Source organism: Mus pahari, chromosome 1, assembly GCF_900095145.1.
Source record: "Mus pahari chromosome 1, PAHARI_EIJ_v1.1, whole genome shotgun sequence".
NCBI classification, from domain to species: domain Eukaryota; kingdom Metazoa; phylum Chordata; class Mammalia; order Rodentia; family Muridae; genus Mus; species Mus pahari.
Window position 1 is genome coordinate 149,063,211 of NC_034590.1, and position 17,955 is coordinate 149,081,165.

At 52.3% G+C, this 17,955-nt stretch overlaps 2 protein-coding genes across 2 annotated transcripts; both read left to right on the forward strand.

Moving 5' to 3' along the window:
- Positions 1 to 1,580: 1,580 nt before the first annotated feature.
- On the forward strand, positions 1,581 to 9,179 carry LOC110313554 (cytochrome P450 26C1). The gene is made up of 6 exons (XM_021187967.1): positions 1,581 to 1,784; positions 2,305 to 2,529; positions 2,990 to 3,265; positions 4,767 to 4,922; positions 6,647 to 6,964; positions 8,802 to 9,179. The coding sequence occupies exons 1-6, from the start codon at positions 1,581 to 1,583 to the stop codon at positions 9,177 to 9,179; spliced, it is 1,557 nt and encodes a 518-aa protein (XP_021043626.1).
- Positions 9,180 to 13,641: 4,462 nt separating this feature from the next.
- LOC110329726 (cytochrome P450 26A1) lies at positions 13,642 to 17,366 on the forward strand. Its single transcript, XM_021209559.1, has 7 exons — positions 13,642 to 13,926; positions 14,118 to 14,342; positions 14,595 to 14,885; positions 14,966 to 15,124; positions 15,748 to 15,882; positions 16,416 to 16,565; positions 16,824 to 17,366. Exons 1-7 carry the CDS (start codon positions 13,738 to 13,740, stop codon positions 17,163 to 17,165), a joined length of 1,491 nt encoding a protein of 496 aa, XP_021065218.1. The 5' UTR covers positions 13,642 to 13,737; the 3' UTR covers positions 17,166 to 17,366.
- Positions 17,367 to 17,955: the final 589 nt, after the last annotated feature.

The window sequence follows — 17,955 nt, forward strand, 5'->3', positions numbered from 1 at the left end:
TGTGAGTTGTTGAAGATGCTCTTTCAGCTCTTCGGAGCTTCTCATTTCAAGCAGCCCCTCCACCCTTTTAGTCCCTAATTATAGGAAATTATAGGAAATAAACGAAGAAATACAATAATTCTTAAGATACAGTACATTCTGGATATCAGGAGCTGTACTAGGCAGCTCTGAAGACTTTGGAATGCGGCTGTTCCTCCATCTCTGGGTATTTCGGGACACCCCTAGCTTTGGCTCAGGCATCTGGGGATTTGGAAAGAGGAACCTCCATATCGCCTGGAGCAAACCCCTTGGGCTCCTCTGTACTCTTTCCAAAATAACAGGCACCAAACTCTCGATCTGCACCTCCCCCACCCTCACCTCTAGATTGTGTTAGCTAAGCTGATAGGCGGAAAGGCTTTGCAGCCCAGAGTGGGGCACAAAGCCCAAGAAGCAAGCTGGAAAGCCCGGGGAGGGGGCGGGATCCAGCGGACTCCAGAGATGGGCAGTGAAAAAGAAGCCAGAAATTGGTTTGGTCCTAAGGCCAGAGCTGCACCCAGGCTACGGGCTTCTGGAGTGCTTTGGTTGACTTCCCTCCCCCGTGAAGCTTGGGAGCAGTGAAATTACCATCTCCTGAAGGATCCCTTAAAGTGGGAGGGAGTTCGGAGAACTAGGAACCAGCAGAGGGTCGGGGAACTGGGTCCCAGCCATCCTTCTGGAGCGCTGGTGTCACAAGCCACTTTCCCTGAGAGAGTAGCAAAGGGGTGCAATCCCTGCCTTTTGACCTTAGTATGGTGAACAGTGGATGTTAGGGGTAGGAGTACTCAAGGATGGGGGAATCAGAAGGAGCTAATGGCTATCAGAGAACCAGCGGGATGTCTGCTTCACGTGGGCTTCTCACGCTGGCACTCTGGCGGCGCTAGGTGCTCACACCGGGAGAATGGAAATTAAGTGCAAAACTGCAGGCCCCAATGGAGGATGCGTGTGGGGCTTGGCCCCCCTCCCCCCGCCCAGATGCCACTCCCTATTTGGATGTCGAGGTGAACCCGCCACTGCCCACTGCTTCCAATCATTACTCTGAGTGGGACGCTTTATGCGCAGACACGTCATGTTGTATGACCCAGTCCGTAGGGAGGGAGGCAATATCTATATAAACTTGTCGGAAGATGGGCAGAGAAGTGCTAACGAAGGGAAGGAGGGAAGGCAGTGGGCAGGGGTCTGCAGCCCTGCAGCAACAGTGGCTGGCGGCGCCTGGTGAGTTGTTTCTCCCAGCCTCTATCTAGGAGCGCTGAGCCCAGAAGGTGGGAGCATGCCAGAGGAAAATGGCCCAATTTGGATGCGGTAACTCTTTTTTAACTGACATCGGGAGAAATGCCCTGGGTCTTCAGCCTCAAGGAAGGCACATTCTCTAATCGCTCAGGGTTAGTACTGCCTAAAAGTCTTGGTTTTAAGAGCGGTAGCTTTGAATTTTTGAATTTATTAATCTCTGGCTTGGCCCCTAACCCTGGGTCTTTTCTGGACTGGGCAGGTTATCTCTGCAACAGTTCTTGAGCCCCCTGCCTTCCCAGTGGCCTAGCTCACCCTCTCAACCCTGCAGTCTCGCCATGATTTCCTGGGGGCTGAGCTGTTTGTCCATGCTAGGGGCTGCAGGCACCGCTCTCCTGTGTGCGGGTCTGCTGCTCGGCCTGGCCCAACAACTCTGGACCCTACGCTGGACTCTGAGCCGGGATTGGGCTTCCACCTTGCCCCTACCCAAGGGCTCCATGGGCTGGCCATTCTTCGGTGAAACGCTGCACTGGTTGGTACAGGTGAGTGGTCTTATCATTTAGCAATGCCCCCTTTTCGGCATCTCCCATCATGAGCTCTTGGTGCTCATCTCATCTCATAAGATTCCTTACCCAAGACTCCAGGGATTTCGCAAACCGACTCCTCATTGCTTAGCTGTTCTGTTGCTTCTAAGAGACCCCATGTCACCGAGTTTTACGCTCATTTTAAATTCTTTCGGTTACAACGTAGGGGCTGTAAACCAGGGGCTTAGGGAGGGGTTTGAGGAATGTGGTACCCATTTCTTGCAAGCATAGACTGAAAAGCCAAGCCACATTTCAGCCATGCATCCTTGGGCACTCAGATTTCCAGTCTACACCTGTATCTCACCTCACCAGTGGGCTTCTACTATCCCATCAAGTAACTGAGAGGCAGGCCGGTTGTTTTGTATCTAATGTGACAGCCTAGGACTAGAGAGTCGTTAGGAAGAGGCCATTGGGATGTCTGGGACAGATCTCCAGCCCTGCTGACCCAGAGACCCTTCAAGCTCCGCCTTGTTTGCAGGGTTCTCGCTTCCACAGTTCCCGCCGCGAGCGCTACGGGACAGTGTTTAAGACGCACCTTCTGGGCAGGCCAGTGATCCGGGTGAGCGGCGCTGAGAACGTGCGCACCATCCTGTTGGGCGAGCACCGCCTGGTGCGCAGCCAGTGGCCACAGAGCGCGCATATTCTGCTAGGGTCACACACACTTCTTGGCGCAGTTGGCGAGCCCCATAGGCAACGGCGTAAGGTGAGGAGAAAACCAAAGGATCTTAAAAGATCCGTGGACCCTGGGTTCCTGCAGTGAGCCAGGCCAGTGCCTGGTGTTCCACATATACTGAGCACTTGACCAGGGTCCCGGCTAAACGAACAGGTGGCCCGGAGTAAGTCTCCTTACATTTCCGGGTTTCGAACTGTAAAGCCAAGTCAAGGCTAACAAGTCCTTTATTTCAGATCTTATGTGACTTGCCAGCAGCTTTTGGGATTCAGATTTAAGAGGGTTCAGGGAAGACTGTGGAGCAGCTAGCGGCATTTGGAGTCTAGTGGATGGGAGGGACTCTGTACATCAAAGTGGTATAGAAACCAAGCCAACAAGTTTAGGCCTGTGCGGCTCAGAAGAGGAAGAAGGGACTGGACTTCGCCTTCAGGCTGCGGAGCCACACAGCACAAGAGACCAGCCTTCCCTGCGCTGATCCGCGCGCTCCCTACAGGTCCTGGCGCGCGTGTTCAGCCGCTCCGCTCTGGAGCAATTTGTGCCGCGGCTGCAGGGGGCGCTGCGGCGAGAGGTGCGCTCCTGGTGCGCTGCTCAACGACCGGTGGCTGTTTACCAAGCGGCCAAAGCACTCACCTTCCGCATGGCCGCGCGCATCCTGCTAGGTCTGCAGCTGGACGAAGCGCGATGCACCGAGCTGGCCCAGACCTTTGAGCAGCTGGTGGAGAACCTCTTCTCACTGCCCTTGGACGTACCCTTCAGCGGCCTGCGCAAGGTAATGCTGCCCTAGACCTTAGCCCAAGGCTCCAGAGGGTCTCCCAAACCAGATAGGGTCCCTTGGACAGAGGGCGTGGTCCAGCGTGCGGGGGGGTGGGGGGGTTGATGGGTTGATGGGGACCTGGCCTGCATCTCTTTGGACTCTCTGTATGACCCGGGGCAGGCCACACACCCTTTATGGGACGCTCCTGACTCACTCCCTCGAGCCAGTGTAGCCTTCTTGAGTTTGAGTCTTAGTAGCAAGCATCCAGGCAGGCGGTTTGTCCTTTCTCAAAGTGGTGCCTCACAGCAACCTCTCCATCACTCTTTGGAAGGTTGGCGCTACTTAGTGCGCTGGAGCCAGAGGGCGGCAGACGAAGCCCATAGCCGGCGCCGGCTCTAGTCTAAGGGATGGGTGTTGTCTCTGAGCCCGCGGCCCTGGGCCTGCTGGTTTCCGGATCCGAAAAGTGAGGCCTTTTCCCGAGTCATGGGTGGGGCCCCAGAGTTAAAGGAAGCTGGGTCTTGCCTTCTTTCTCCCTTTGCCCTAGAGCGTTCAGTCGCTTGAATAAAAATAATACATCTGAGAAGGAATCTGAGTGTGCGCTGGTCACCATGTGAACGTTTTCTGGTTTGGTCCTTGCAACCTGCAAAGTGTTACTCTTATTTTATTGACAAGCAGGCCTCCTTGAAGTCAGGCGCGCAGCGCATGACAAGCAAGAAACGCAGTCAAGGTTTGAACAAGATACTTCTGGCTACAAACTCAAGTGTTCTGTTTCAATGCTTCCCCCAGCGGGATGTTTTGGCTGGACTTCCTTCCTGAACTCTGGAGAGCCATCCCTGCCCTCTTTGCCCTATCCCTGACAGAAGCTAACCGTTTAGAACAGACGATAGTGCCCTCGATGGCGTTTTTTTCAGGCGCCCCTTTTCTTAGCACTGATGCTCACTGCCTTATCTTGGGTCTGGTTCGAGGAAAGGGTAATGGCTGACTGGACCTTGATGGTTCTGTGTCAGGTATGGACACCTGAAGCGGTGGAAGGGAACAAGTGCTTGACCACTCAGCACTTTACGTTCTACCCTCTAGGTGACAGCAGTTGCCTTGCCAGAGGGGGCTGGCAATGATTATCATTACAGTGATGTTTGTAGACAGTAGACAAATCTTATTTGACCACTTATTGAGCCATGCCTACCATGTATTAGGTGCACAGCTTAAAGTAGCACCATGATCTAGGCTGCCCTTCCTAATGCTTCTGTCCTTTAATCCTAATGTAGTAACCCACAACTATAAAATGATTTTTGTTCCTACTCTGTAGCTGTAACTTTGCTACTGTTTTGAACTGTAAATGAGAATATCTGGGTTTTCTGATGGTCCTAGGAAGACCCCTGTGAAAAGATCATCCACTCCCTCAAAGGGGTTTTCACCCACCGGTTGGGAAACTCCTCTGCTCTGGGTGGATGTAGTAGTCAAGCCTGCCCCCTATCCAGCCTTCCTACCCCAAAGGCCCTCTCTCCCTGTGCATCAGGGCATCCGGGCCAGGGACCAGTTGTATGAGCACCTGAATGAGGCCATCACTGAGAAGCTTCGGGAGGAACAGACAGCAGAGCCAGGTGATGCCCTGCACTTGATTATTAACAGCACTAGGGAGCTGGGCTGTGAGCCCTCAGTGCAAGAGCTGAAGGTAAGTGATGGGAGGCCACTCCTCCCTCCCCCCCACTCTCCTTCCTCAGAAACCACACACACACACACACACACACAGAGAGAGAGAGAGAGAGAGAGAGAGAGAGAGAGAGAGAGAGAGAGAGAGAGAGTCCATTCCCAGTTATATCCTGCTTGACACCACGTGAAGGCACAGGCATAGCTTAGGATGAAAAAGAAGGGTTCTAGCCGTGACTCTACCACACCTGCCAGCTGTAAAGCCTTGGACTGTAGCCCTTCTTCCAGGAGCATCAAATCCTAAGTCTGGCCCAACATGGTCTGGATCTAGACAGCTTGCCTCTTGGCCCCTCCTATATCCCATCTCTCAAAGCATGCCTTTGCCATCCTCCTACCTGTGCATCCTCCCACTTCTTTCTCCCTCTGAACTCTCAAGCTCATGATCAAACTGGTCATCCTCAAAGTGACATCTTTTCCTTGCCAAATCAGCACTCCTTTTTTTTTTTTTTTTAAATAAGTCACCCTGAGACTTGGCACCTTAGCACCTGGCACCTGCCCATTTTGCCCTTGCTGCAAAGCCTCCTGGAGAATTGGGATTCCTTCCCACGTAGGTAGAGCGTAGAGTGTGTGTGGTGGAGGGCCCTGCTTCAGAAGTCAAGACACAGTATGAAGGCCGGAGATATTTAGAAATGTGAAGACTGCAGTTTCCCATGAGTCACTGTCATGTGCTGTCTGGCTTCAGTTTTCCCCACTCCTCTTCCACCAAACCACTAAAAATTAGGAGCCCAGCTTTCTCCTCTGAGAATAGAAGTATTAATCTCTCCTCTTGATGGGTGTGAGTTCAGAAGCAACAAAGGGTTTAGGAGAGAATGAGCAATAGATTTTGAGTCCTGGGGACCCAAGTATCCAAGACAGTGCCAGGCTATGAAGGGACAGGGATGCTGTGAAGAAAGAAGTGAGTGGTTTGCCTTGACAGAACTAGAGAGTAACAAGGCTCTATAGAAGGGACCCATTAGCCAGGCTGAACAGAGAGGATGTCTGGCTCTGGGGTCTCCATCTCACTTTCCTTTTGTCCAAGGTAGAACCAGCTGTTAGCCTCCAACCAGGTCAGTATTCACTGCGCAAAGATTATTATGTACCAGCTCAATGCCAGAGTCTGTGCCAGGATGCAAAATAGCTGCGTTGTTCAAGCCCTAGGGTGACGTGCATTCACCCTGCTGTCGCTGAAAACAGCTTGGGGGCATAAAGGCAGGTGCTACCCTGAAGGGCGGGCTTAAGGCAGGTGATGGGGCCTGTGGAATATCCATCAGCAAAGCAGGGCAGAAAGGTAAGCAAGAAGGTGAAGAACCTGGGACTGGAGCAAGGCTGGTGCTGGAGGAACAGAGGGAAGGACATCGACCCCCCCCCCCCAGACAGACTCAAGGCTCGAATTACTAGTTCTAGGGACTTGGAGTGCTTTCCAGAGCCTTAGTTTCCCCAATCTCATAAAATAAGAGCAGTAATTGCTCCCCATGGGGTGAAGGTGAGGATCTAACGAGGATGAAGCACAGAACAATATCCCGGTGTCGCTGAGAACTCGTCCAAAGCGGGTGTATATAGTTGCTGCCTATCGCTCAACAGGACTTTCCCAAGTAATAGTCCTGAGCTTTGACCAATTTCGGAACCGTGAGCACTAGTCTGAGCACAAGAGATATATTTGGACGCTTTATACCTTCACGGTAGGTTCAGAACCTCTCGGCTGTCTTGCAGGAGTTGGCTGTGGAGCTCCTCTTCGCGGCCTTTTTCACCACAGCCAGCGCCAGCACATCCCTCATCCTGCTGCTTCTGCAGCACCCAGCAGCCATCACCAAAATCCAGCAGGAGCTCTCAGCGCAGGGCTTGGGGCGCGCGTGCAACTGCACGCCCGGAGCCTCAGGATCGCGACTGGACTGCGGTTGTGAGCCGGACCTTAGCCTGGCCATGCTGGGTCGTTTGCGCTACGTCGACTGCGTAGTCAAGGAGGTGCTGCGCCTCCTACCGCCGGTGTCCGGGGGCTACCGCACTGCGCTGCGCACCTTTGAACTGGACGTAAGTGCGCCGCACCGTGGGCCTCTAGAGGCTTGCAGCCGCGCTGGGATGGGAAGAGGGCAGGAGGAATCAGCGCAGAGATCTTTCCCCTGCCAGGGTCTCAGCTTTCTCTCCTGTAAAATGGGTTTGAGCCCTAGGGACTCTTTCTTCCTCAGAGACCAATAGCCACATGCAAAGCCTCTTGCCTTGGTAAGGCTAGCAGTTTTATATCCTTCAGCTTTTGTCAGTGATCCAGCTAGGTCAATTCAATGAGACCTGAGTTTTAGAACGCAAACATTTTTTCTCTGAGCTGCAATTCTCCAGTATGGGCTGGAAGGCAAAGGTGGTGCCCTACTTCTCTGATTCCTTCACAAGACTAAATAGCCACTCATTGTCACCTGTTGAGGGCTCAGACTTAAGGTATGTTCCTGGGAACTGCAACAGCCTTAGTACAAAATCTTAATGGTTTCTTCATCCAGCTGCCCTTGGTTGAACAAGATTAAGAACCAGGCCCAACTACATCTCAGAATAACCTCGGGCAGTTCTTCCTTTGCTGTGGGTCTCAGTTTACCTCTGGGAAGAAGTTAGTTTGGTTTTTCCAGCTCTGATACTCCGTATGAGGTGGGGGTGTTTGATGATTTGGTAATGTTGAGGTTTGGGGAATCCATACAGCAGAACTCAAGGACCTCTGCCTGAAGAGCTTTGCTGCAGGATCCAAGCAATGTGTGTGTGTGTGCGTGTGTGTGTGTGTGTGTGTGTGTGTGTGTGTGTGTGTGTGTAGGGGTGTCATTGAAGAGAAGAGATTCTGCCCACAGAGAGTTCCATGTGGAGAGGGAGGGGACCAAGACCATGGAGTGAAGCAGGGAAAGAGCTCTCTCCTGTTGGATGATACCAGATAAAGGGATGAACTGCCCAGTCTAAGACTGTACTGAGAGGTGACTGGGATGCTTACACTGGATGCTGCAGGGTCGATGTGCCCAGGAAACCAGAAGAGAAACAGAGGACCAGGCAGCTTCCAGGGAAGTAGATGGAAGGGAAGGTCCTACTCACTACCCACTGTCGTCCAGATGGGGAGACTGAGAGAGAGGAGAGAACATCCCTAGTGAGAACTTGAATAGTGATGGCCTTCCACAGGCCTCAGGAAACCTTTTGAGGGACAGGTGGCATTAGAGTTCAGGAATTGAAGACAGGAACAAGCAGAGCAGGCAGGGAATGTAGGTCAGTGGCAGGAGTCCATCCTAGCTGGAATGGGGCCCTGAATTTGGTAAAAGGACTGAGAGTGGGGGTGGGCAAAGTCGGTGTGCATCCCCTTAAAGCAGTAACCATAAGGTAGTATAACAGTCCGGAGGTGAGCGAGAAGGTGAGAAAGTCTTTAGTTAAATGCAAAGATTTTTTATAACTGAACTGTCCCAGAGGTGTGACGACTCTCAGTCATTTGTCTGGGCTGTTGCAGCTCAGACAGCTGGTAGCTACATTCTTTAAATGTAAGTCTCCTGTGTCAGAAGAAAACAGAAACAGAAAGCCAACGAACTCATAAGTAATTGTGGATCTCATGGGTACTACTAATGCGTCCCAACCTCCTCTTAAAATTCCCTTAACAACGTGGCCATTTTTTATTCTTATTTTTCCCAACTAAGAAATGCGGGGGGGGGAGGGGGGAGGAAGCAGTCCAAGAACTTATAGCTCACCAGTGAAGGCGCCAAGGAGATTGCAGCAGATCTTCTGACTTCAAGATTAATTAATCACAGGCCCCCGGGAGGTTTATTTGGCGCTCCTGGGGTGAGGCGCGTGGGGCGGGATAGGCTCCAGCCATTTCCCTGTGCTTAGCGATCAACACGGGGCCCCCCTCACTTCGCAGGGTTACCAGATCCCCAAAGGCTGGAGCGTGATGTATAGCATCCGAGACACGCATGAGACAGCGGCAGTGTACCGTAGCCCGCCCGAGGGCTTCGATCCCGAGCGCTTTGGCGTGGAGAGTGGAGACGCGCGGGGCTCCGGTGGCCGCTTTCATTACATCCCGTTCGGCGGCGGCGCGCGCAGCTGCCTGGGGCAGGAGCTAGCGCAGGCGGTGCTGCAACTGCTCGCTGTCGAGCTGGTGCGCACCGCGCGCTGGGAGCTGGCCACACCTGCCTTCCCCGTGATGCAGACGGTGCCCATCCTGCACCCGGTGGACGGGCTGCTGCTCTTTTTCCACCCTCTTCCGACTTCGGGTGCGGGAGATGGGTTACCCTTCTGACTCGCATGGCGAACCAAGGCTAGAGAAGCAGCGCCCTAGGTCCTCACCGCGCACATATATTCATCGAGTCACAGGCTTAACTAATGCTTGCGGGACAGCTCTGCTAGACTGTAAGTAGTAGAATGAGCCACAGACACCGCAGTGGAGAAGCGCCGGGCTTTGGGAAAGAGAGCAGGAGGCATGCCCCACACCGTAGGCACGTCCCAAGATCTCAAAGCAGCAAGCGGAGGAGAGAGCCTATCTCCACTATAAGAAACCTGGCTTCACCTTACTGTGGCAAGTCCGCAGGGAGTTCAGATTTGGGGCCCTGGCAGCGGGCCGTGGCAGTAGTGAAGGTGGTAGTTAGGTGTTTGTATCAAACTAGAAGAGAATTTGCAACTTTTTAGCGTTATCAGAGACACCAGGATGGTTACCAGGCCGGCCTGATGCTCGTCCAAGAGATACCAAGAGGGCCTCGGAGCTTCTACTGGCTCAACACTAGCAGATTCGGACTAGTGCCTTTTGAAAAGAAACATTCCTACTTCGTGAAATTATTTAATATCGTCATTTATACAGAAGATACTATGTTCTCTGGAGATGTCTCAAAGTCTGGTTCACGTGAGGTTGAAACATAATCCCCTTCATGGGAGAATTGAGATAAACAAGAGACTGGAGATATTTGCACCAAAATAGGAAGGCCAAGAAGTAGCGTATCCTACCAGTGGCTGAGCAAGGAGGTTAGGGCTCAGTTGGGTAGCAGTGGCCAAGAGTGGAGTGGATGGGCTACAAAGACATCCCCGAAGGACATACTGTAGCCTATACCCAAAGGGTCTAGAAGTTGGGCAGCCTCAGTCCTGTGCTTCCCCCTGGACCAAGATGTGGATGCTGGGTTTTGGAGCATCTCTGCACTGTCTGATTGCAGAGCTCTTCTGCTCACTGCTTCACTCCCCTCACTATTAAGTGAGGTGAGAGTGAGCCCCTGCTGACCTGCACCCTCTTCCATCAGTCAATCCCCCTGCCCCACCTCTGAGCCCATGTCACCTGTGGAACTCGGCCCTTTTGTTTTCCATAGCTATCCCTAGTCTAAAGAACTGTCTGGTCTTTCCACTCCAAAGGGTCCTGCCACTGCTTAAATCAAAGCCACTATCATCTGCCTTCATTCCCCAAAGCCCACTTCAACCTGTCATTCACATTCCCATGCTGCTAGGCAAGAGGACATAACCGGTGAGCCAGGAAAGCTGTCACTAGCTTAGGCTAACCCTGTAGGAGGAAACTGGTGGCCTCCTGACCTTATACTTGAATCCACTTATAAAGTGGAGCCTGGGGCTTGAAGGCAAGGGAAAGTAGCAGCTGTTGGGGTTAACACCATTATAACCCCTATACAGGACAGTTAGTAAGCCACAGCTGGGCAGAGTAGAGGCTTGAGCTCTGCAGGCACCAGAGGGAGCGAAGGTGCCATGGTGCAGGCCTACAACCTTGAGCATCCCAGAAGCCTGGACCTGGATGATGAGGTCAAAAGGCCCCACTTTCAGGTTGATTCTGATTTGGGGTGGGAGGACTGAAATTAGAGTGGCACCTTTCAGAAGCCAGGGCAAACTGGTTTAAAGAGACTTGCTTGCTTGCTTTTGTGGTCTGGACCACCTATAAGCACATGGAAGTGGCTCTGATTTTCCTCCCATTTTCCACAGCTGCTAACATCAATGCCATTGAGATCAAGGAATTGATATGTAGGCTTCTGGTTTAGTAACTCCAAGTTTGTAGGGAAAGAGCAGATGTAGTTCTTGCTCCTTGGACTTCCTTGGACTTCCGCCGCTCACATGAAGAGGCAGACAATGAACAAACCAGCAACACAAAACCAAAAACCAACCAACCAAGCAAATATACGAAAACCACGGGAACCGCCCAGCGGAGAAAAGCATAGAGAAATGAAAAAGCAACAAAACCCTTTCATGCAGAGTGTCTCTGACCTGAATTCCAATGGTTGGGTCTGAGGTGACATTGGCAGGGATCAGGCACATTGGCCTGGGTTGACCAGCGCTGGGAACCGCAGCAGGTATGGAACACAGAGACCAGAGAGAAAGCTAGAGGGCTGAAAGCCCAGGAGCTCATGCGGGCCACCTGTTTGCTGTGACCCATGTCCACTAGCAAAAACAAAACAGCAGAGACAACCAGCACAAGAAACGTGACCCCAAAGCTCTGATCCCTTAGTAGTAGGAAAACCGGCCAACAGTTTGTTTCCCAATGAGCCAACCTTCCTTCCCCACTGACCACCACCCAATAAACGCTGGTGAAGTCCCTAGATCAAGTTCTTATTGGGCTGGTAGTTCATTGACCTCCCTCGCCCTTCAAGGAGATTTTAAATGATCATATATTCTAACATTTAATGTTTTCCTACCTGGTGGCCCGCGGATCTTGATAGCCAGTTCGATTTCGTATTTATTTTTTAAGTATTGTTTTTTCCTTGTGGCCATTTCCAGAGTGCTAGCTAGCCTGGCTCATGTTGTAAACAGGCTCAGGCTGAACTTGGTGGGGTGGCCTGGCAGAGTTCACTGAGATGTCACGGTCCGGCCTGCAGGGGTCACAGGCGGGTCAGGCTAAAGGATTGGGAATGGGCCCCAGGTCACGCCCCCGCTGGCCGGGTTTGCCCACGGGCCGGAGGCGCTCTCCAGAAAGGGGCGGACCAAAGCTTCTGAGAATTACCTCCAGCACAATTCGTCCGCGTTCCTGCTGGTGCCAGAAATCGGTTCGCATTCTTTACAGTAACCAAATCATTACAAGTTATGACAGTGGCAGCGACCGCCTCCCCAGAGCCTCTGAAAAGCCGGTTAGAGATAGTTATGGGGAACCACTGAATCCCCGAAATACAACCCATGGGAATCCCGGCTTAGGGAGTTGCTAGGTTTGTGCGGCCCGCACGACCTTTGAGGTCATTTTATGACACCCCCAACTCCAGGGGGACGTTTAGGAACCACCGCAGGAGGCCACATATTGAACAGCCTTCAAAAAGCAAGTTTTTCATCCCCAATAGATTCTTTCCAAAGGCCGAGGGTGTGCTTTCGCTCGAGCCCATGTTGTTCAATTTTAAACAAACACACGTCATTCTGTTAGTTTTCTGCGCCACTGGTGCGTTCAGTGCCCAAACCAAGGCAGTGTGTGGCGCTGACTAGCCGAAGCAGTGTGGCGGGAGGACATGGGAAGTCGAGTGTGTGTGTGCACGCGCGAGCGCGCGCGCGCGTACAGCGCAGTTCCCCTGTACCCGTTATTGACTGAAGGAGCTGCCGATTGAAGTTTCACAGTCAATCCCCAGTACGGATTCCCATAACGTTCCCTATGACCTGTGGCAGAAGCATAGGGCCAAACAACCCTCTTACCAGGCTCCGTGGTTTTACAGTGGATGGGATCTGGGAGAGTAGAGGGCAGGTTCTAGAACTCTGAAACCAGACCACCCTATTAGCGCATCCTAATGTGCCGTTTGGAAGCAGAAGTCCCCCTTTGGGAACTCACAGCTGCCTTGAGATGTAGACGGAGTGGAAATGATCAACTTTGTCCTAAGAGAAACAGACAGCCTGGTGGCTCACCCAATATACAGGCAAGCCAAGGTGGAAAGGGACTCCTGGGTTTCCTCCCTGTCTTCCTCCCCATATTTGCCTGGGCTGGGGGCCTTCTTCCCGGGCCGCTTGGCTGGGGTTGCAAGCCCCTGGGCTATAGGAATTGGGCCGGCTTGGCAGTATTACTACAGTGGAGGTTGACTTTGGAGCCTCTGGTCTCCTTAGTACTCCACCAGGGCTTAGAGAAGGGAATCAGGCATGTACAAGGCTGCACCTGGGGTCTCAGAGACCTGGAGGCTTACTTGCTTTGAACTCGAAAGCAGGATTTTCCAAGGCTGGCTCGCCTGTGGGGCCCTGGAAAGCTAGCGTCCACGATCCGCCAGTCATACTTGACCTCTGAGACCGGTCCTCGCCCCGGGATCTTCTTGGGATCCTCCTAGATCAGGAAGCATTTGGGATCTCATTTACTCAACCGGTGGGTCAAGTCCACTGAGCGATGATTCTTGAACGCACTTTCCAAGCCAATGGAAAAGAGCCCACGAGGCTCCTGTAAATGGAGAGCTAGGACGACTTCGGGCTTGGGCAGCTGGTTCGACCCGGCGCGAGGGACAGCAGAGAGAAAGCTAGGAAACCCAGGACTCCAAATTCCCGCTTCTTGGAACCCTGATCCACAACCCACTCCCTCCGCCCCCCACCCGAAGCCGTACCGTGGTAATTCGGAGCTCTGTACACCTAGGACAAGGAAGGAGGTGTTCCTAATCCCGCACCCCCAGGAGGCGCGCTCAGAGGGAAGCCGCCAGTGCGCCGCCTCTGCCTCGGCGCGGAACAAACGGTTAAAGATTTTTTGGGCAGCGCCTCGAGGGGGGAGGAGCCAGAGGCCCGATCCGCAATTAAAGATGAACTTTGGGTGAACTAATTTGTCTGACCAAGGTAACGTGGGCAGTAACCTGGGCGGCTTTATAAAGAGGGCGCGCGGCGGGGTTCGGAGCGAGGGCGGCGGCGGCAGGTGGCGCGGGTGGCTGCAGCGTGCCATGGGGCTCCCGGCGCTGCTGGCCAGTGCTCTCTGCACCTTCGTGCTGCCGCTGCTGCTCTTCCTGGCGGCGCTCAAGCTCTGGGACCTGTACTGTGTGAGCAGCCGCGATCGCAGCTGCGCCCTCCCCTTGCCTCCCGGTACCATGGGCTTCCCATTCTTTGGGGAAACATTGCAGATGGTGCTGCAGGTAAGGGAGCTCGGGAAGGGACCTGCCGCTTCCCCGGAGTCCGCCTCAGCTCTGGGCCTGGGCTGAAGGTGGGATAAGTGTCCTCGCGAGGGAGGCGACCACGGCTTGGAAGAGGGGCTAGACAGAGACCAGATGCTCCCCGGCGTCCCCTCATGCGGGTTGCTGGTCTCTCTCCTCCACCTCCCTCTCAGCGGAGGAAGTTTCTGCAGATGAAGCGCAGGAAATACGGCTTCATCTACAAGACGCATCTGTTTGGGCGGCCCACGGTGCGGGTAATGGGCGCGGATAATGTGCGGCGCATCTTGCTGGGAGAGCACCGGTTGGTGTCGGTGCACTGGCCCGCGTCGGTGCGCACCATCCTGGGCGCTGGCTGCCTCTCCAACCTGCATGATTCCTCGCACAAGCAGCGAAAGAAGGTGAGGATGAGCTGGCAACTCCTTGGCTAGCAGGGAGACCTCATCCTATGGCTTGGTTCAGGCAAATAGATGCGAGGCGAGGGCTGGACCTATGTGGTGGGGACTGAGATCCACTTCAGCTTTTCTGCTAGCACGTGCATTAGACCTGGAGGGACTGAGATTCTTGAAAGGGTACCCGGAAAGGCGAAGGGGAGGGACTGGGGGGGGGGGAGTAGAGGATTGTAACACTCTCTGCTCCTGGGGGGTGCTCAGGTGATTATGCAGGCTTTCAGCCGCGAGGCACTCCAGTGCTACGTGCCAGTGATTGCTGAGGAAGTGAGCAGTTGTCTGGAGCAGTGGCTAAGCTGCGGCGAGCGAGGCCTCCTGGTCTACCCCGAGGTGAAGCGCCTCATGTTCCGAATCGCCATGCGCATCCTGCTGGGCTGCGAGCCGGGTCCAGCGGGCGGCGGGGAGGATGAGCAGCAGCTCGTGGAGGCTTTCGAGGAGATGACCCGCAATCTCTTCTCCCTTCCCATTGACGTGCCCTTTAGCGGCCTGTACCGGGTAAGAGCGGTTTGTGGAGTCCGAGTAGGGGAACCGCAAGCCCGGGCGTCCGCTCACCGCCATGCTCTCTCCGCGCTCAGGGCGTGAAGGCGAGGAACCTTATACACGCGCGCATCGAGGAGAACATTCGCGCCAAGATCCGCCGGCTTCAGGCTGCAGAGCCGGATGGGGGTTGCAAGGACGCGCTGCAGCTCCTGATTGAGCACTCGTGGGAGAGGGGAGAGAGGCTGGATATGCAGGTGAGAAGCAATTTCAGAAGGTGCCAAGGACAAGGGAATGCCTCTGACTTTCCAGACACACTTTCTGGGGGTCTCCAAAGCCCTGTCAAGGCCCCCAGCGATTTCCAAGTGGGAGTTGATGCTAGATCTAGAGCAGCAGTTCTCAACCTTGGATCGCGACCCCTTCGCGGAGCCAAACAACCTTTTCAGAGGGGTCGCCTAAGAGCATCCTGCATATCCGATATTTACATCACGAAACATAACAGTAGTAAAATTACCGTTATCAAGTAGCAAGGAAGATAATTTTATCGTTGGGGTCACCACAACACGAGGAACCCTATTAAAGGGTGGCATTGGTGGCATAGAGAGCCGTGGAAGAGGGTGACTGAGCAATGGGGAAGGTCTCAAAGTTCAAAGGGCAAGTCTCATTTACAAAGGTTAAAAGAACGTTGGGAGGTATTAATAAAACCGTGACTTTAACTCGCAGGAAAGTAAGATTAAGGGAGTTTGCGGTCTTTGACTTTCTATGAAGAAAACATTTTTACCTTTGAAGTCTTCCGTGCAATATTCTCAGGTCAGATCTTCGTAACAGTGCTGTAAGTTGCATGCAGCAGATCTGTATAAACTTCCGGTTTTATCCTTAGGCACTAAAACAGTCCTCAACAGAGCTTCTCTTTGGTGGCCATGAAACTACAGCCAGTGCTGCGACTTCACTGATCACTTACCTAGGACTCTACCCACATGTCCTCCAGAAAGTTCGAGAAGAGATAAAGAGCAAGGTAGGATTCTAGAGGTTCCCTATTTGCCTAGGACATTACTCTATTGCCCCCTCCCCCACACTGTATATAAGTTGGCTCACTACACCCCGTACTATGACAGTGGAGATCTGAGAGCTAGGTGGGACTGTGGGGGAGACTCCACCTCTGAATTTAAAAAGGCAGTTGTCTGTTCTGGGCTCTCTCTTGGGCAGAATTTGACCTTGTTGTCTCATTGTCGTTCTCCTCCTCCTCCTCCTCCTCCTCCTCCTCCTCCTCCTTCTCTTTCTCCTCCTCCTCTCCCACCTTTTGTAGAGCAAGGTTCTCCTTTCCCTGTTCAAGAACATGAATAGTGTGGTTAGATCCAATAGCTGATCAGGGTCTGCAGTGTTGGTGAGGGCTCAGGGTGAGCAACATTGCCTGGATGCCGGGTTTAGGCTGAGGAAGTGTGGCAGGGAACAGCCATCAGAGGTTTAGTTAACAGGTGAGTCCTGCTGGGCTGATTTTATTGGAGTGCCCACCGGCTCCATCACTCACCTTTGTATCTGTTTCCATAGGGCTTCCTTTGCAAGAGCAATCAAGACAAGTTAGACATGGAAACTTTGGAACAGCTTAAATACATTGGGTGTGTTATTAAGGAGACCCTACGGTTGAATCCTCCGGTTCCAGGAGGGTTTCGGGTTGCTCTGAAGACTTTTGAGCTGAATGTGAGTGCGCCTCCTGTCCCCCACTCCCACCCCTGTCCACTCTGCTATGCTGTTGAGCATCAGCTGCCCCGGAGTAGTGGCTCACTGCCCTTGACAGTGTCCTGCCTCCTATGGTAATGGAAACCAATTTGCCCATTTGCTCTCCTCTCAATGCCACCCATGCTAGCTAGCGATGACGTTTTTTGTTGTTGCAAGCTCAGGGCCTGGATTGTCAGTTCTTAGGAATTCTTTTTTTTTTTTTTTTTTTTCCCTGAACAGGGTTACCAGATCCCCAAGGGTTGGAATGTTATTTACAGTATCTGTGACACCCACGATGTGGCAGACATCTTCACTAACAAGGAGGAATTTAATCCCGACCGCTTTATAGTGCCTCATCCAGAGGATGCTTCCAGGTTCAGCTTCATTCCATTTGGAGGAGGCCTTCGGAGCTGTGTAGGCAAAGAGTTTGCAAAAATTCTTCTTAAGATATTTACAGTGGAGCTGGCGAGGCACTGTGATTGGCAGCTTCTAAATGGACCTCCTACAATGAAGACAAGCCCCACTGTGTACCCTGTGGACAATCTCCCTGCAAGATTCACCCACTTCCAGGGAGATATCTGATAGCTGTTTCAACTCTTGGACTTATTTGAAGTGTACATTGTTTTTGTTTTTGTTTTTTTTTTTTAAATAGTGTCATGTTGACTTTATTTAATTTCTAAATGTATAGTATAATATTTATGTGTCTCTATTACAGTCCCGTGGTCTTTAAATATTAAAATAATGAATTTGTATGATTCCCCAATAAAGTAAAGTTAAAAAGTGCTTCTCTTGCTTTTTAAGATTCTTGTTGGCAAGCTGCCCATGGTGACACATTGCTGTAATACTAGGACTCGGAAGGTGGAGGCAGGAAGGTCAGACTTTTAAGGCTAGCCTGGGCTATAGAGATCCTGTCTTAAAAGAACAAAACACTACAACACAAAGTCCTGGTAGGGAATCTGACTGGCTTAGTGTTTACACTTTGTGTATTTAAAATGATTTAGGGTGAAACTATATATAGGTCTCTCCCCATGTCAGAAAATATATATTATTATGTGTGTGCTGATCCAAAGGCATATTTGTAACTTCTTCTAAGGTAGCCGAGACTTCATATTTTGAAATTGTATTGAGGCTAATTATATTATATTATATTTATTTACTTACTTACAGTTTTATGGTGCTGGGGATTGGATGGAAGGCTTCACACCTCTAGGGCAAGCCCTTTGTCACTAAGGTACAGCCCCCTGCCTTTCAGCCCAAAGTTAATTCTAGATTCTTTCTCTTTGGTGCTTTGGGGAGTTGAACCTGGGATGCTGTAGTTATTTGGTGGTGGTTGTTGGTTTTACTCTAGAGAGAGGCGACTCTGGGAAGGCAG